General features: G+C 47.5%; 2 protein-coding genes and 1 long non-coding RNA gene across 5 annotated transcripts; 2 read left to right on the top strand and 1 right to left on the bottom strand.

Annotated features, from left to right (window-relative positions):
- The first annotated feature begins 251 nt into the window (after positions 1 to 251).
- LOC143825946 (keratin, type I cytoskeletal 19-like) lies at positions 252 to 16,889 on the top strand. The gene is made up of 7 exons (XM_077314392.1): positions 252 to 885; positions 1,573 to 1,655; positions 3,089 to 3,245; positions 3,343 to 3,501; positions 12,855 to 12,980; positions 13,982 to 14,205; positions 14,918 to 16,889. Exons 1-7 carry the CDS (start codon positions 313 to 315, stop codon positions 15,024 to 15,026), a joined length of 1,431 nt encoding a protein of 476 aa, XP_077170507.1. The 5' UTR covers positions 252 to 312; the 3' UTR covers positions 15,027 to 16,889.
- On the top strand, positions 4,895 to 8,589 carry LOC143825947 (uncharacterized). Of its 3 annotated transcripts, XM_077314395.1 has the most exons (3): positions 4,895 to 7,478; positions 7,658 to 7,741; positions 8,021 to 8,589. In XM_077314395.1, exon 1 carries the CDS (start codon positions 6,213 to 6,215, stop codon positions 6,840 to 6,842), a length of 630 nt encoding a protein of 209 aa, XP_077170510.1. In that variant the 5' UTR covers positions 4,895 to 6,212; the 3' UTR covers positions 6,843 to 7,478; positions 7,658 to 7,741; positions 8,021 to 8,589. The 3 variants fall into 3 exon arrangements, with proteins under 3 accessions (XP_077170510.1, XP_077170508.1, XP_077170509.1); XM_077314393.1 differs by having other exon boundaries at positions 4,895 to 7,741; XM_077314394.1 differs by having other exon boundaries at positions 7,658 to 8,589.
- LOC143825948 (uncharacterized) lies at positions 9,020 to 9,605 on the bottom strand. Its single transcript, XR_013226997.1, has 3 exons — positions 9,481 to 9,605; positions 9,242 to 9,361; positions 9,020 to 9,110 (listed from the first exon to the last, which is right to left on the bottom strand). It is a non-coding gene; the product is annotated as an uncharacterized LOC143825948 (long non-coding RNA).
- Positions 16,890 to 19,310: the final 2,421 nt, after the last annotated feature.

Below are 19,310 nucleotides of genomic sequence, written 5' to 3' on the forward strand. Positions count from 1 at the left end.
AAAAAAATTGATGATTCTATGCATTTATAGATTTACTGGTGTGGTGACATTTTTAGAAAGGAGTGGTTGATGTTTAAAGAAACTGCCCTGTTAACAAGATATCTGGAGGCAAAGAGCCTATGGGGTTTCTTTCCCCTTAGTTTGAAGGATAAGAACAAACTCATCCTACTGGAAGATGAGATTGCGCTCCTTTGGTGGTGACACCCTCGGCTAGAAAAGATATAAATTGGGACTGGCAAGGATGACAACCACGCAGTCTGTTTTTAGTGTATTTCGGCACTTGTTTTGGGCTGGTTGCGAATCGCCGTTGCTATGAATAGCAGCACTAAGTGTGCTACAGCAACTCTGGAGAGAAAGAATACCAGCGTTGGCTCCAACGTGAAGTCCAGGCTTCCTTCAGCCTCTTCCAGGCATGGCAAGAGAGGCAGTTTCTCCTGTCAAAGTCATGGTGGAAGTCCTTCTGCCTGTAGCCACGGCGTTCACCAAAGCAACCTTTCGTGTGCCAGTTTTAGCAGCGGGGTTGTCGGCAGGAGCCATGGAAGGCGGATGAGCACAGGAAGTTTCCTTGGCTATGGCAGCTACTCTCCACTGGGTTATGGCAATGGCCTCATTGAACTTGGTGGTGGTCTAGTTGGCAGCTTCGTTGGCGGGGTGGGTGGTGACCCTGGTACCTGCGGCGTTGTTTTCTCTTCCGTGGATGGGAAAACCATCATGCAAAACCTCAATGACCGCCTGGCCAGTTACATAGACAAAGTGCGGAGCCTGGAGGCTGAAAACTCTGCGCTGGAAACCAGAATCGAAGATTTCTTTGCCCAGCATGGGCCCATTGGTGTCCCAAAAGACTACAGCCATTATTATCGACAGATCGAGGAGCTTAAAAGCCAGGTAGGTTTTTGAATATTATTTGACTTCCATAGGCTACCTACTTTCCCTGGTCTTTAAATGGGACATCTTTTGAGAGTTCAGCATTTGAATGCTGCTGCAAGTTACGTTTGTTGGACAGCTTCTGTTTTTGTCCTATGCCATACTTCTTTCCTGGGCTTTTGAATAGTATCAGCTTAATTAATTAATCGATTATTTATATATTTATTCATATTTATATACCGCCCTCCCCGAAGGCTCAGAGCGGTTTACATATAACTGAAACTATACATGAAACCATACACATAAGAACATTCATTTTATTAATTGATAAACCGGGTCACAGTATAACATAAGAGTATAACAGTATAACATAAACAGTGGTAACTTGAAAAGGTACAGGAGTCTTAGTGGGTTTCTGGGGGGAGGGGGGGCAGGGTCCCTGCAGATGTTGGTTGGTTGGATGGCCTCAGTCAAATACCTGGTGGAAGAGCTCCCTTTTGCAGGTCCTGCAGAACTGTTTTAGTTCCATCAGGGCCCTGATCTCCTCAGGGGGCTCGTTCCACCAGGTGGGGGCCAGGACAGAGAAGGCTGTGGCCCTGGTCAAGGCCAGGGACCATTAGCTGGTTAGTGGCAACGGAGCATAAAGCTCTTTTGGGGACATAGACAATTCATTGACAGGTGTCCCTTTTAACATTTCTACTCCTCCAGATTATTTGTGCATCTGTGGAGAATAACAAGATCCTACTCAAGATAGACAACAACCAGATGAATGTGGATGACATGAAACAGAAGTTAGTATCAAGCCCTCCTTACCAAATAACAAGTCCCTTTTTCTTTGACTCTTTAAGACACTCTTAAAGGAATATCTGTGGGAAGCTTGGCTTATTCATTCATTGAGATTGATTTGGATGCCACCTGTCCAGACCTACCAAACAAACAAACAAAAAAAATACAGAAAACACAAAGAATCCTGAACAGGGGATGAATACAGTACAATAACTGTAGTTAGTAAACTAATGACAAAAGATTATTCTTGCCTGTTTTTCCTGTTTCTAATCTATTTGTAGTCTTCACCAAAGCGCCGTCTGGTAACAACCGCTTTCAACAACCGCCTCAGTGGCAAAGACTCTCAAGATGTCTAATCGACCCTGGAGTGACTACTAACTTCTCAAAAATGGTATCATAACAAATACCTACAAACCATGAGTTATAATTATGCAGAATTCTGTTCCCATGGGGGGGGGGACCTTCTTTCAGGATGGCAAAAAGCCTAAGTAGAAGCCAAGGTCCTCCCAAACTCCAGGATCTACTAGACCTCTTGTGATGAAAATATTTTGAAAGCAGTTGTTATCGGATGGCACTTTGGTGAAGACGCCAAATAAATTAGGGGGGAAAAAAACATTTTTTGTGTCAGGTTACTAATTACATTTATTGCCCTTTATTCAGTCCCTGTTCAGGATTTTTTTGTGTTTTCTTACCTCTCCAGACCTGCCTGAAGCACCACAAAGCTAAAAGAATGGCACAAAAGTCAACAAGGCATTAAGAAAGAGGAAGCACCCACACCCTCCTGGCTCCACTCCCAAAGCCTCCAGATATTTCCCAATCCAGAGCTGGCAATCCTATGGGTTACATATAATTAAAACATACTATATAATATAAATATACTAAATATCCAGAAATATAAATACCTAAAATATGATACAATAAAATTCATAAATTTTAAAAAAAATTACGTTCTTATATTAGCACATATAGCGAACAAGGATTCCTAGGCCCCTGCTAAGACTTGGAGGGTAACTAGTTTTGAGCTTGTTAATGAAGCCTAATTCCACATTAGATTCTCTAACTCAGGGGTAGTCAAACTGCGGCCCTCCAGATGTCCATGGACTACAATTCCCAAATGCTGGCAGGGTCTCCTGGGAATTGTAGTCCACGGACATCTGGAGGGCCGCAGTTTGACTACCCCTGCTCTAACTGATTGAAATGAATGAGAATTCATTCATAGGTTTCAGGCTAATAACCTGCCCCCTCAGCAGGAGTCTAGGAGATACACAATATTCATTTAAACGAATAATTAAAACCCTGCCCGTTGTGCTTTTGTATGTGTTTCTATGTATCGATATTGGCTGTAGCTGCAAATTGTTGAAGCCCGATACTCCAGAAATAAGCACATTTAGTGCGGCCAACGGATGTACTGTCTTCAGATCCTTCCTTGTCAATTTAGGCTTGAGACCGAAAACGGCCTTCGTCAGAATGTGGAAGCCGACATTAATGGGTTACACCCTGTTTTGGACCAACTGACTTGCAGTACATCAGAACTGGAGGATAAATTTCTATCACTGCAAGAAGAAATTTGTAATCTCAAAAAGACCCATGAAGAGGTAACCTATCTTTTCATGAAAATATTCCTTCTCTTAAAAAGCAAACAAACAAAAACTCACAACGTAGGCATTATACTCAAAGGAGTTCTTCTTGCAGGAACTGAAGTCTTTGAAAAAACAGACCAGTGAGGTCAACGTCAAGGTCAGCTCCTGCCCTGGACCTGATCTGAAGAAGATCCTGGAGGACATGAGATGCAAATATGAATCCATGATCGACTTGAACCGCAAGGAGGTTGCAGAGTGGTATGAAAACAAGGTAAAGATGGCAGCCCCTTTTGGCAAAACCAAATAGATTGTGAGCCAACCTTCTTTTTCATGGTTAGCAGAAGAGGACGTAGGCAGTCAGAAGTAACATATGCAAATAGTCATGTCTCTTTAGGCTGCAGAATCTGGATTACTATTTTTTAAAGAGAAAAAACTTTGACCACCCTGGCAAACAATAACTAGGACATTATCATGAGCTCATTGTTTTCGTGTATTACTGCAATTCTATTCTTCTGCACAATTAATACATAAATATTTTTAAAGACCATAGGCAGATACCTTATTTGGCCAACGTTACTTCCATGCCACTATGGATGGCTTATATCTAGGGGATGTATGAGAATCAGCCAAATCGCAGGGTTGTGGACAGTGTTCCAAACTTTGTCTGCAGCCCTGCGATTTGGCTGAATCTCATGTATCCCAAGATCTTAGGGCCATTTCGCACGGGGATCTTTGTTGCAAATTGTTTGCGGAATGAAAAATCGCCATTTAAAATAGTGGAATTCGTCGTTTTGCACACCTGGCTTTGTAGTGGAATCAGTTGCGTTTTTTAGCGTTTCCCACAGGCTTCCGGTCTCGGCAGAAATCGCTAGAAAGGAAGCGCTATTGCCAGGCTCGTCCCGCCCCTGGCCGTCAAGCAGCCAATGGGCAGCCGTTAGCATGCTCCCAAACAGCCGCTTTCCCTTTAAGGAAGGTTTTTTAAAAAAAACAACAGACCCATAGCAACGAATCTGTGTAGATTCGTTGCTACGGAGAGACCCATCCAGCTGCCTATTGTGAGCTATCGTTTGATTGTATGATCGTTTGCACGCTGCCCCGAGTGATAAAAAAAAATTCCCCCCCCCCTTCTCACGGGCTCGATTTTCGGCTGAATTTATGTGTAAAAAATAAAGGGACTTTATTTCAGCAAACGGGCTTTTAAGTGGTTTGTGCTTAGTGACTAAAGGTGAAGGACTGAAGCCAGGGAAGCCTCTAAACAGAAAGAGGCTCGCCGGTGCGTTTATCCCCGCTCGCTCCGAGAAAAAAAAATGGCGATCGCTTCGCCGGAAGTTTGGAGGAGAGATCCAGGGGGAGGGACTTTGAAGAACCAGCTACAATGGTAACGCACAGGTCTTTAGCGCTAGTGTTGCAGATTGGTTGCAGGAGTGTATCGCTATCCGGAGGGTGAATCCAGTTTTCTGGATTCCCCTGAAAGCGCCACAACGAAGCGCTTATTGCTGATCGGTTTCAGGATTGTTGCAGATTGTTGACGACGTCGTGCGTTATGGCAAATTAGTAGCGTTTTCAATCGGCAACCATTGTGCTATTTTTAAGCCGTGGGAAATGCCCCTTAGTCTCTATGGGGCATTTCCCACGGCTTAAAAATAGCACAATGGTTGCTGATTGAAAACGCTACTAATTTGCCATAACGCACGACGTCGTAAACAATCTGCAACAATCCTGAAACCGACCCGCAAAAAGCGCTTCGTTGTAGCGCTTCTAGGGGAATCCAGAAAACTGGATTCACCCTCCGGATAGCGATACACTCCTGCAACCAATCTGCAACAGTAGCGCTAAAGACCTGTGCGTTACCATTGTTGCGGGTTCTTCAAAGTCCCTCCTCCCGAGCCTGTCCTCCAAACTTCCGGCGAACTGTTCGCCATTTTTTTTTTCTCCGAGCGAGCGGGGATCTACGAGGCAACGGGACAGCGACTGGCTTTCAAGCACGATCACTTTCGGAAATTCTGCCCGGACACCACAAGAGTTTTTCACAAGCACAGTGGCACACACCGTCACGTTCCCAAAATTTGCCCAAAGCTTAAAACCCCGTCTACCATCGGCCAGTCCTAGCGGAGTCAACGTACAGGGAGCATTTTAAAAAATTTTCCTCTGAGCGTGCCAACGAACATTCGCCGTTCGCAGTCTCCTGCTTAGCTTAGAGGGGTTCAATAGACATGATTCGTGGTGATTTCATGAGGGGCGGCTTATGTGTAGTGGGTCTTTGTGTGGTTCCCAGTGCGTGCTTGTGCTTGGGTGCGGACAACCCCTTCCATTGGCGGCTAGACCTCCGGCAAGCGGAGTTGCCGTCCCCCGTTCATTTTAAAAAATTTTCCTCTGAGCGTGCCAACGAACGGTCGCCGCTCGCAGTCTCCTGCTTAGCTTACAGGGGTTCAATAGACATGATTCGAGGTGATATCATGAGGGGCGGCTTATGTGTAGTGGGTCTTTGTGTGGTTCCCGGTGCGTGCTTGTGCTTGGGTGCGGACAACCCCTTCCATTGGCGGCTAGACCTCCGGCAAGCGGAGTCGCCGTCCCCCGTTCATTTTAAAAAACATTCCTCTGAGCGTGCCAACGAACGTACGCCAGTTACATGTCATGTTTGGTTGATTTATGCTGTGGCTGGTGAATATTATTGGGGAACTGCCGAGTACTGCCGCACTTGCTCTCGGTTGAACACCGGCATGCGTTTGTGTAATGGCGGACATTTTCCTAAAATGGCTCCCGCTGCATGTTCAAACTGCTCTTCTCGCGTGTAAACGAATACGCGCATGCGTTAAGTCAAACAACAAGGGCGCCAATCTGGCCATTAGGAGCAGATCCTGTTCCCGCGCGAGGAGTTTTGAACGTGACATGTGACCTGATGTGGCCAATGTGCGTGTCCCCTGCTGCCCTCCACCAATCAGGAGCCGGCTAGTCCCTTTGTCTTTGTGTGCGGGAAGGTATATGATCCGTTGCACCCTGCACCTCCCACCACCATTTTGCTCAGCTACTAGCAAAAGCAACATGGAATCGTCTTCTCAAGCCTCGTCCGTCCCTGCAACCGGCCGTGGCCCAACTTGGAGGGACGCGGAGATCAGGGACCTGATCGGGATTTTCTCGGAGGAGAAAATCCAGGACGCGTTCCAGTCCTCCCACAGGAATAGGGAGGTTTTTGAACAAGTGGCTATTAAGATGCGCGCCCTGGGCCACAACAGGACCGGCCTTGAATGCCGGTCGAAGACGAAGACAATGAGGGCAGAGTACATGAGAGCCGTGAACCATAACAAGGGTTCCGGCAACGAAAAGGTGACCTGCCCCTACTTCGAGGAGCAGCGCCAGCTGTACGGGGACGGGGAAGGATCCGGCAGGCCGAAGCGCGTCGGCCGGAGCCTTAAGGTGGTTCGGAAGCCGGCTGCCCCGGTCGAGGAACCACCCGCTGAGGAGGATCCCGGCGAGGGAACCTCCTCCAGCTTTCGCCCTCCACCCCCCGTCCAGCAACGAGCCGCGGAATCGGTAACGCTGGACCTGATCGCCATCGTTCCTGGGGAGCCAGAGGAGGCTCCTGAGCAAACGCCCCTTGCCTCCGGTAAGTGATTTTCTTTTTATTTTATATTTCCTTTTAAGCAAATGTGTGTTCTGACGTTTGGGCATCGTTTTCTCGTGTGTTCGTTGCAACGCATAATACGGTAGGCTGTGGAGAGCTTGCTGTGGTTACTATTTGAAACGGTTTTAATTTTATAATTTTATAATTTAATTTTTAAAAGATTTTAAAAGAAGGTAGGCTGTGGAGTGCTTGCTGTGGTTACTATTTGAAACGGTTTTAATTTTATAATTTTATAATTTAATTTTTAAAAGATTTTAAAAGAAGGTAGGCTGTGGAGTGCTTGCTGTGGTTACTATTTGAAACGGTTTTAATTTTATAATTTAATTTTAATTTTTAAAAGATTTATTAAGATGGTTGGCTGTGGAGTGCTTGATGTGGTTAGTATTTGAAACGGTCATGTTTAACCAACAGCCCCAAAATATTTGCAGCATGCCTCGCCCATAGGCCTTCTGCAGTACTTTGGCTCACAACTTTGGGAGCTTGCTTTGTGGTTCATGGTGTATGCTTGCTCGTTTTTCACTATTTTCTGCTCTTGTCCACAGAGACACAGTTGCCAGGGACGGGGCCCCTAGAGTCTCCAGCAGCACCTGACGTGGATAGTGATTCGGGGGCATCAACTAACATTGGTAGGTATTAGTAAAAATAGGGGGGGGGGCTGTTTTAACTGCTTTGTGCTTTTCTGTTTGTGCAGGGCAGCAGCACTGCTAAGAGAAAGAAGAGAGTCCCTCTGCGTTGCTGGTGTAGGCTTTGAAGCTGGCTTTGCCACCCTTTGGTCCTAGATCTGTTTTTTTTCCTTTTTTTGCAGATTTCATACCCGGAACACAGGAGGAGGAACAGCCTAGGGTGCTTGGACCTCCTGCCCGGCGCAGGCGGATACAGATTCAAGATGGTGAGCGTGCATGACCTGTTCCTTTCGAGCCATAGCTGCAGGACAATGTCGCTAGGCACTAACCATGTGCTCCCTTTTAATTGTTGAGAGTCCTGCTGTGCAAGTAGGCAAAAGTAAAAGCACACCATGGGCAAACAAACAATAGCCATGTGCTCGCCGGGGATTGTTTAAATTCTTGGCAGGAAAACACGGGGACAAAAAAGAACACCATGTCCACCATGGTGTGTTTTGACTTTTTGGATGTTACTAACAGTTTTGTTTCTCATTTTTTGCCAACAGAGGTTCTTTCAGATGAGGAGGAGGAACCACCCCTGGCTCCAGGCAGCCCACCACCTAGAGGTGCGCTCCCAGCAGAGGAGAGGCTTACGAGGGAACGCGGCAGGCTGAGGCGCGTCTCCGTCTTGACAAGCGTGGGAGAGAGGCTCCTTGAGCACTGCTATGAGGAGTCACGGCGTGCCGCGGCCGCTGACCAAGCCATGCTCACACTCATTGCCCAGGAGGGGAGAAAATTGAGGGCAGTCCTTAGAGAGACAAACCAAATCCTACGCGAAGGCGTGGAGGAGGTGCGTCTGATAAGGAGACTCATGGAGAGGGCTGTAGCGGTCATGGAAAGGGCCTACCCTCCACAAATCGCCCCCCCACCACCACCCACACCAACACCACCACTTCCAGCACCCACCCCACCGACTCCCTCTCAGAATGCCTCCACCCAAACAAGAAGGAGGACTATTCTCGGAAAGAGAAAAATAAAACCAGCAGACAAGTACTCCCCCTCCTAGTTTTGCCCACTTTTTCTATTTCATGTTATCTGTGTTTTGTTGTTTGTTGAATAAAGTTTATATTTTTGACTCTGTCTCTGTGTACCCTACTGTAGAATCTGCAAGGCTGAAAGCGGCCTCTCTAGTGATTGTGTATATTGTGGTTCTGCTGTGTGGGTTGGAGGTTGGAGGGGTGTTAGTTCAAGGAGTTTTAGGAGTGTGGTGTGGGGTTAAATATGTGCGAGTTTAAGAAGTCACACTGGAGTCTTGTTATAAAATTTGCAATAACATTTTATTTTAAAAAACATTTTAACAGGGGAAAAACATTAGGGAATGAAACTTGGAGCCCCACCAGCACCACCACCCCCCACCCCCCTGGAAAACCAATTTTTTTTAACAAAAGTATACATTTAACAGGGGAAAAACATTGGGGAATGAAACTTGGAGCCCCCCCCCCCCCAACCCCTACCCCAAAACACAAACAGGAAACAAAACTCAGGTCCCACCGCTCCCCTCCCCAGCCCCTTCCATCGCCCTAACTCTCCTGCACAGCCGTCCCACGGTCCCCCTAACTTTGCGCCGGAAGAGCTCTTCGTCCTCCTTCTTCTTAACTGTGGGGAGGGAGAAAAAGTACACATTAGTACCACACATATTTTCAAATTTCTTTAGTTTACATGCATACACTTTTAAGTGGCCTTAGCCACAGTGTGAGAAGAGTTGGGCAGTGGGGAACATAACCTACGCTCTTCCGCCTCCCTCTGTTGCCTGTGCTGCTCAATCTCCCCTTTCAGCTCCGCCACTTGAGCCTCCAGGGAAGTAACTCTGGCCTCCATGGCACGCAGCCTTGCCTCCACAGTTTCAGCTATAGAAATCAAACAAAGAATTTGATCACACTCCAAAAGGAAGCATCACATCAGGCTCCCATATGGCTCCGTGTGGGTACACACACATGGGTCTCCCTCACAGACATAAAACTCTCACCTGCAGCCTGTCCCGAGGTGGAAGGTCCCTCTTCCTCCCCCTCCTCACGCTCAGGTGCTGTTGCCAGCTTGGATGGTGATTGTGTGGCTGGGCAAAGAAAAAGACAAATCATAATTAAAAGCACACAAAACAGAGATGAAACACAGCTGGTGGACACACCACAGTTAGAGTCTAAGCGCATAACCAAAGTGGTTCTACAGTACTGGCTGGCTAAGTCTGAGGGGGTTGACAGCATCTAAATACTTTCTCGAATTTCATTGGGGACAGTAGGGGAAAGAGGCAGCTAGTCATTCCATGCATGTTTAAGGGCAAAACACAACGAGGGCAGCACTCACCCATATGCCTCCTCATGTCCAGGGGGGGCTTCCCAGCCTTCTCCCATATTTTCACCATCTGGTCGTGGAAGACCGTCCTCCCACTTGGCTGCGGGATCCCCCCCCACTGTTCCAGACTGTTTAGGAAGTCCAGCTTAAGGCGCTTGAATTTTGTCCGGACCTGCTCCCAGGTCCGGACATAGCCCCTCTCCCTCAGCTTTGAAGCCAACACCAGGTAGGCACCCTTGGTGTGGCAATGGGTGCTGGCCATTAGGCGGCCAACACTTTTTGATTGTAGCACCAGCTCCAGAAGTGCCTCAGCCTCGGCGCGCTGCCAGAAGGAGCCCTTCCGTGGCTTCGGCATCTTCGGAATGACGGTTAGGGAACGAACGTGCGTTGCTCCGATCGACCACCCCGTTTTTTAAATGTATCAAAGCTGCCCACCAATAAAATTATTCCTTGGAACATGAGTGGATTGATCCTCCGGTTTGACAGGGGTCGCCAATACTTCCTGGCTACCCGCCTCCCCTAACTTTCCCCATTCAGCGCTTCCGTATTGTGTTTGTCAATTTCAGTGGGGAGTTAGCATTTAGGGCTGTCAAAGTGCTTTTGGACCAGAGAATCCCCGTTTTTTTGCTGGCAAAGTACACAAACCGCACAAGACAAGGTTAAACAAAGAACACAAAACTTTATTCAACAACAGAGTAGGAAAAACAATTAAACACGCCTCCTGTTTCTGTAGATGTGGGTGGCTATGGCGTCCCGAACCTTGCACCCCTCAGCATATATCCTTTTTCTCCTTGCTTCAGGGATGTCCTGTGTATCCTGAAGGACTACAGGTTCAGGTTCGTCCTCAGGGAAGGGGATGTTATGTCCCTTGTCCTCGCATATGTTGTGCAAAATCACACATGCGATTATCAGCGGAGTCACATTGTCAATATGTACATGGAGTCGTGACATTAAACAACGGAACCGTGACTTCAAACGTCCAAAGGCACGCTCCACTACATTCCTTGCCCGGGAGTGACTGAGGTTGTAGTGGCTCTGCACGTCCGTCCTTGGCCGCTTGTAGGGAGTCATGAGCCAGCGTCGTAATGGGTAGGCTCCGTCCCCGAGGACCAACGCCGGCACACGCACGCCCTCAATGGTGGCGGTGGGGTTTCCTGGAACAAAGACCCCTTCGTCCATGGCTTTCCTGAGGTTGGATTCCCTGAAAACAAGGGCATCATGCCTCCTGCCACTCCACCCCACCTCGGCATCGATAAACCGGCCGGAGAAGTCCACTGTTCCTTGCAGGAGAACAGAGCAAAAGTCCTTCCTGTTCCCGTACTCTTTTATGCTTCCCCCGGGGGCACGGATAGGGATGTGGCTTCCATCGACGGCCGCAAAACAATGCGGGAATCCAAGCCTGGCAAACCCGTCCATACTCTGGAATAAGGGAAAGAAAAGAATATAAGCCATGGCATGTCAGCGTGGGGTGTATCGCGTCTTCGTTGCTGACCTGTCAAACAAGAAAAAAAATTTAAAGGGCAAAGGGGATGGAATGACACTCACCGCTCCAAGCCGGTCTCCGAGGCACACGACTTTGCTGAACAATTCCGCCTCCATGGCGAGGCAGAACTCCTTAAGGATATCGCCAACCGTAGTGACTCCGAGTCCGAATTGCTGGGCTACTGTCCGGAAGTACTGAGGGGTGGCCAAGTACCACAATGCGGCAGCCACCCTTTTTTCAACTGGAACGGGGCGCCGCATGCCAGTGACTTGCCTCTCCATGCGTCCACGTAGAGCCTCCACGAGTTCAAAAAATGTCCCCCTCGACATCCTGAAGTTGGCAATCCAGTGGTCATCATCCCAGCGAGTCCACACAAAATTCTCCCACCAGTCAGAGGATCGTTCGTCCACCCAGAACCGGGGGGGGAACCGGACCTCTGCCAGAGCTTGCCAGCGTTTCTTGGCCGCCATGGTTACCCTTACAGAACGTCTTCTGCTGCTGGTCAGCGTTCCGGCCACCCGTTCTCGGTACTCCGCGATAGCATACGTCCGACGCGACAAGGCGGTATTCATGCGCTGGACCACCGCGAGCATGTAAGCCAGCAATTGAAAAATAAGCCTCTCCATTGCAACGTTGACCTGTGCTGCGGGCAGTAGGCTACGCAAACAAAAGAGTGAGGCCGACCGCGTGTCTGCCCAGGTGCATATAAGCAGGTAACCTGTGGGCGTGTACTGTGGGCGGGGATTAACCAATCAAACATGTCAATGCATCTGGTTCCTAGAAAACAATAGAAAACACGTTCCAAGGGCGCCAATGATCGGACGATAACGCGTTGCTACGGGGTTTCCTGGGTTTTTTAAAAAAAAAGGGAACCCCGACAAGTTCGGCTTCAGGGTCGAGGTCAAAGGTGTGCCTGCAGTTTGATTGACGGGCACGGGAGGCCAGAAGCGCTAAAAAGGGACCTCCTTTGTAGCGATAAGACGGAGAACCGGAAGCCTGTGGGTTACGAAAGTGGCGAGAAGTGAAAGTGCCAAATTCCGCAAAAACCGCAGCTGTGCGTTACGGGCACGGCTAGTTACATTTCGCTACTTGAAGTAGCGCTTTCACAAACGGCAACCAAATAGCAACTTTGAGCTCTGTGCGAAATGGCCCTATGTATATATGGAAACCTGGAAATTGAGGATCTCATCCTCTACATCTTAACATATCCACTATATGATGAACCAAGGAAGAAGTTTGTTTTAAGGTTAATCGCGGATGTACTCACAATGTCTGAGCAGGATAAATTGATTTTTTTTTTGTCTGACACTGTTTCATATTTATCCTGCAAATTGGCTCTTTCTGCACTTGCAGATGGGAAAGTTAGAGCCATGATAGCCATGAAAAAACAGTACCCTAAGTATTGTACAACTTGAATTTGATTTGTTACTATCTTTTTAGCTGAATTGTATGTATATTTTTAATAATTTCATCACGAAGGCCTTTGGCCAATACAATAAGACCTATCTATTTAAGAAATACCCGTCCTGAAAATGCAGCTGCTTAGCCTTAGTCAATGTGTTTTGCAGCTTGAGGAGGTGAACCAGGAAGTCTGTACCAGCAGCCAAGAAGTGGAAACCGGCATCCAGAAGGTTGTTGATCTGAGAGGCCAGCTACAAAGCTTGGAGATTGATCTGCAAGCCCAGTACAGTCTGGTAAGGGGTGAGGGCATGGCGAGCATGTTATTGCTTAATCCGGAGGTACACGGAAGTCACAGCGTTCTCCAACCTTGCAACACAGCAGCTTCTCCCATAGTTTCCACGAGGGGCTGGCCAACTACTTTGTGAGCATATAGTGTTGGATACAGGGAATGACAAGTGAATATTTAGATGAGACAAAGATTGCACGCTCATAATATGCGAATTAATTAATTAATTAGCTTATTTATAATTTGATTTGTATACCACCCCTCTCGGACTCATCCTTTTGGGGAGGTGAACGACGGTATTCAGTCTTGCAAACATCCCGACAGGAATAAACATTAAAACACTAAAACAGCATAAAATTCCCAACTATAGTTCAAGACAGCTACTAGCACCGGTGCTGAGTGATCACTGACATCAATATCAATATTATAATATAAGGAGATAAGAGTCAGGGGAGGAGGGATGGGGCTGCACCGGTGAGATGTTGCAATGTGGTTCATGATTGACCTCAGCCATAAGCTTGGTGGAAGAGTTCCGTCTTGCAGGCCCTACAGAACTTGGTAAGTTGTGTTAAGGCCCTGATCTCACTGGGGAACTCATTCTGCCAGCAGGAGCCAGGGCTGAAAAGGGCCTTATTGTGGCTGAAGCCAAGTGTGCTTCTTTAGGGGCAGGGATCCTCAGTTGGTTGGCATTGCTTGACCAAAGTGCTCTCTGGGGAACGGACTCAGAAAGGTGGTCCTTTGCAGAACCAGGCAGCCTCAATTTAGCCTGGTGCAGTGGAAGGAAGAAACAACCGTATTAATCCTGCAATCTCCAATCAGTTTTGCTCTTTGAGTCCAATGCCCTGCTGTTATCATTGCAAGGGGGGCCGGGGGGGGGGGAGAATAGCAAAAATGGCTTTCTTTCCGGGTTATTTATCTCCACTTTAAAGCTTTCTCACCCGCATCCACAGTAGTTTTCTGCCTTTCCCCTTTCTGCACTTCCATGTTGCTAATGTTGTCGCTCCCCAGAGGGACACCCTGCAAGCATCATTGGGTGAGACCGAGTGCCACTACAACGCCCGCCTCGAGGAAATACAGGAGCAGATCTCGTGCACGGAGCAGCAACTGGCAGAGCTGCGCTTGGAGATGGAGGATCAATCCCAAGAATACAAAGAACTCCTGAACGTGAAAAACCGGCTGGAGCAGGAGATCGAGACCTACCGCCGCCTGATAGGAGGGCAGCAAGACCCTGTGTGCGTAGGCAGGAGAGAGACGCCGAAAGTTCCTGGGGGAACGTGCCTCCTTTGAGGGGTCATTTCAGGAGGAATGTTTTGCCTCCATCCCCACTCCCCTTCCCTCAATGACATCTCCGACTCTTTAAAATGTGAAAAGGGCTCTTTAAAATGCAAGGTAGAATAGAAAAGTATTCCCAGGCTTCTGGCATATGACCTCACTCTTAGAATCATAGAGTTGGAAGAGACCTCCTGGGCCATCTAGTCCAACCCCCCTGCACTATGCAGGACACTCACCAGTCTATTGCTCACCCACTGTGCCTGCCACCCCCTTGAACCTTCACAGAACCGTCACTCATTCTACCTTCTCAGATTTCAGAAGCTAAACAAGGTTGGCCTTGGCTAGCATTTGGATGGGAGACCACCTAGGAAGTCCAGGGTCATGATGCAGAGGCAGGCAAGGGCAAACCACCTCTGCTCGTCTCTTGCCTTGACAACCCTATGAGGGTGCCATAAATTGGCTGTGATGTCAGGGCACTTCCCACCACCGTCGCCAAGTCATGACCTACTGTAATGGGTTACAAAGACAGAAGACCAAACAGTCAAAGCAAAGTGACTCATACAATGAATATACTGCAGTAGGCCAGTTAAGGCCAGCCAGGAGAGATACCAGATATTTGGCCTATGTAAAGACATTTTACATCATTAACCTGAACTTTCTTGTTTTTCACAGAGGAGGAAGAGGAGCAGGAGTCACCCATCCATCTCCAACCGGGAGCCCAGGAGGAAAAAGTTCTCAGTCTACAAAACGCCATCCAAATCAAGCCACACACCGCCATTAGTCATGCCTGCCTACGAATGTACCAAGCGCTGTTCACATTATGACGTAATGTCGTCATTACTCCATCCCACTGGAAGATTCAGTCGGATATTTGCTATCCTTAAATTTCGAAAAAGGGGCTCCTATCCTGAATCATGGCCACCTAACCTTGGCAGCCTGCGTTCTAATTCTTAATTTCAAGTGTAATGTGAGATTTTGTATCCATTTCTACTTTGACTAAACACAAAAGAGGCATGTGTGATTTGCACAGATATTTTTATTGGCACGAAAGGGAGCCCCTGCTTGTGTCAGTTTTGTTTTGGGCTGATCCTGCGTTGAGCAGGGGGTTGGACTAGATGGCCTCTATGGCCCCTTCCAACTCTCTGATTCTATGATTCTAGGATTCCACAGGGACTGCCAAAAAAGAAGATGCGCACTAATTCAGGAAGCACTGCCAGATCTCACCTTCCTCTTACATTCACCGATCCCTGATTGGCTAGGATTAGCCATCTCTCACTAGAAATCGGTTTCATTTCAGCAACATCAGCTCATAGTTAAAGCTGATTGGATACAAAACACTGCTACATTTGCTACAAGATGGGCACTGAAGCGGATAAGGGAAACAATGAGAGCAGACAGATTAAAATGTTCCATTTTTAAGGATTTGTATCTTTGTTCCAACAGAAGCACTCTTTTTGATCCTACAGTCCTTCTCAAATCCCGCGCTCCCCAGGCTCTGCCTCCAAAAACTCCCAACATTTCCCAAATGGGAGCTGGGAAGCCTAGCCAAATTTGGCAAGTTGAGTCTGGATGTGTCCTGGATTTCCGTATTTCCAAGACCCGACGTGCCAAAAAACATACCATGCAGTTTAGTCCAGAGAGTCTTCAGAGTTTGAAAAGTTTCTGTTTTAGCCAATCCCAATTTCCTCTCTCTCAACAGAGTACTACAGAAGAATATGGAATACAGCAAGGCACTTAAACATTGTTCTAGTTCACAGCTTCCTGGAAGCCACTCGGAAGAAATGGAAATCATAGATTGCCTCCATTTGTTCCTAATTTTAGTCCCGAATGCCTAATAGCTAAGTAGCATCCTGTGGTTAGGCTGGCCAAGGGCCTCCCTGCCCTGCCTCCTGGCATGTTCTTTGCTTGCAGGCAGTGCCAATGCCTTTGTCCAGGAAATCTGACCCTCAGTGGGGTTACCCTTTATGTCTAATAAAGGCTTTGCTTGCTGCAACGGAGCCTCAGAGTTCTGTCACTGGGAAGCTGACAGGTGACGGGTGAGACGCCACTTGTAACAGGCATTGCACAATGTGAGGTTCTGTCGCCCTACACTTTGGGTGACGTCCCCCTGCAAGACAGCCCTTGAAAACTGCCCCCGCCAAGGCTGGCTCCCATGTGCTGAATTTATGAGACAATAATTATGGTGACTGCGAGGATGGTGTAGAAGCAGCCCTTGGCGTGTGTACATGACAAGCCTTGCATCCAACCAGTACCTGCTGGTGACCCAAGGGGGATGCTGCATCGTCTCAGCTCCTGGGCATGCCTTGGGTGGGTCCTTCTAAAAAGGTCACCGCAATTTCAGCAGCCTCATCTGCATGAGTCTGCTTGGCTGTCAGCTGAGGACTCTAGCAGCTACAACCGTCTATGGGTTCTGTCTGTCTGTCTGTAGAGAAGAGGCATTGCTTCCTTGCATATCTGGGACCCTAGCTCAGCTGTCGGCATCTCCTTTTCATGGAAAGTTCATGAGACAGGACTGAAAAGGACCACTACTTAACTCCCCGTGTCCTACACAGCCTCCAAGAACCTCAGAGTGGTACGCACAGATCGAGTAAATGCCATTTATTCCTGTCACGAACTCTGTCAGTTAGATTAGGTCGGGTGAGAATGCCTGGCTCAAAGCATCCCTATGAGCAGGAACATGAGCCCACATTTCTCTAGATTGTGTCCAGTTGTATAGAAGGAGGGGGGCATGACTGTGGCTCTTCAGATGTCCATGGACTATAATTCTCATGAGCTCCTGCCTGCACGTGGACATCTGGAGCACCAAAGGCTGGCCAATCTTGCTCTATCACACTTAAGGCCTTAGAAAGTAGATGCATATGATATGTATTTGTAAATAATCTTTCCTAGTAAAGATTAGTCTCTTTTAAACCTCAAAGTGCTGTGATTCTGGTTCTTATCTACAAAGGTAACTAATATCGGCATACTTTCAAAACACGTACTCTGCAGCTCTAATTTTTGTGGAGGGACTTCGTCCCAAGCCAAGTCGAAAAGTCCGAACACATCCCTTCAAACTTCAAGTCTAAATTTCAAGAACACAGAGAGAAACACCTGGTGAAGAAACAGGTCAGTGACATATTTTAATGCTCTGTACCTAGGGTTGAAAATCAAGACAACAAAACGGAAATACACATTGGAGGATATGCGCAAACAAGAAAAAAAAGGCATGGTTTAATAAATCCTGTACGTTTCTGAAGAATTCATTTCAACTGCAGTAATATGGTCATATCTTTCAACTGGAGGTCAACATTAAGCCGAGCAAGAAGAAAAGTATCTTGTCTTCAATATCTTCAGCAGTAACCATCAAACGTAACCAAGACCAGTATCCTAAGTATAGATTAGTTTGATTGGACTATGCTAATTGAACTTCCTCTGAACCCACAGATCTAACACCACCTTTCCCTAAGGGCAGGTAGCAACATATTTAAAACAACATAATACTATACAATCATTATGACATTAAATTCCACAATAGACCCCTATTTACACTCTAGCAACGTCCAAAACTGTAGTATGTACCGTCATATTTGAGCCTTTCCCCGAGGATTCCCTTACTTCAGAGACTCATAGGACACGGTGGAAGGCCCAGTGGGAAGGAACATGGATTGGTGTCTGACATTTGAACTGGGATAAATGAGGACAAATTCCTCCATTTTACCTTTGTACTGGAGACTTTTCTGCCTCTGTCTTGCATATCCAGAGCCTCTTGTGGCGCAGAGTTGTAAGGCAGCCGTCTGAAAGCTCTGCCCATGAGGCTGGGAGTTCAATCCCAGCAGGCGGCTCAAGGTCGACTCAGCCTTCCATCCTTCCGAGGTGGGTAAAATGAGTACCCAGCTTGCTGGGGGGTAAATGGTAATGACTGGGGAAGGCACTGGCAACCACCCCGTATTGAGTCTGCCATGAAAACGCTGGAGGGCGTCACCCCAGGGGTCAGACATGACTCGGTGCTTGCACAGGGGATACCTTTACCTTTACCTTGCATATCCAACTCCAATCTGGTCTACATGTCACTTCAAAAATGAATTCCCTCCGAGACAACCCCCCCCAATACAATATTTTGGTGGCAAACATCTACAATGAATTATTTATAAAAGACTTCTGATGAGACATCACTATCGTTAAAAAAAAATGCAGTCCTAACATTTCCTGGGCGGTAGCTATACTGCCACGAATACAATATTTTAAAATGGATTTAAAATTCAATGTCGCCCTTTCCCTCTCGACCGTACAAACATACATTCATTAGTCTCCTGTACTAATTACTTCCATATGATTTAACTGCCTACAACATCAAAGATGGGGGGGGGGTGTTTGAGGATTAATCCAAGAATGCCTGCAAGGCATTATGCAAATCCCGTAAGCTAATTATGACAAGCAACAAGATAAAAATGATGTCAAACAAGCTTTGCACAAATGCCAATGAAGTCACGTATCCTGAAAGCAAAGCACTTTTATGGAGCAACACGCCTCTCTTCCGGGACAAAAGAACTTCCCAAGACGATCTATTCAGTGTCAGACCTCTTGGCTGCCAGAAAAAGGATCTAGTCAAAGCCAAGGTGTTCGGAAGGAGTCTGCAATTTTGTTGAGCCTGCAGGTACATTCCCAAAAGAGCTAGTGGGTGCCACTGCAAAATGGCTGCTGAGGAAGGAGGGCATAAAGGTAAAGGTAAAGGTGTCCCCTGTGCAAGCACTGAGTCATGTCTGACCCTTGGGGTGACGCCCTCCAGTATTTTCATGGCAGACTCAATACGGGGTGGTTTGCCAGGTGCCTTCCCCAGTCATTACCATTTACCCCCCAGCAAGCAAGCTGGGTACTCATTTTACCGACCTCGGGAGGATGGAAGGCTGAGTCAAACCTTGAGCTGGCTGCTGGGATCAAACTCCCAGCCTCATGGGCAGAGCTTTCAGACTGCATGTCTGCTGCCTTACCACTCTGCACCACAAGAGGCTCTGCACCACAAGGAGGGCATAGCCAACCACAAAAATTATTGCCACAAGGTCTTGAGCCATTCAGAACATATTGGGTG

Source organism: Paroedura picta, chromosome 16 (genome assembly GCF_049243985.1).
Source record: "Paroedura picta isolate Pp20150507F chromosome 16, Ppicta_v3.0, whole genome shotgun sequence".
Lineage (NCBI taxonomy): Eukaryota > Metazoa > Chordata > Lepidosauria > Squamata > Gekkonidae > Paroedura > Paroedura picta.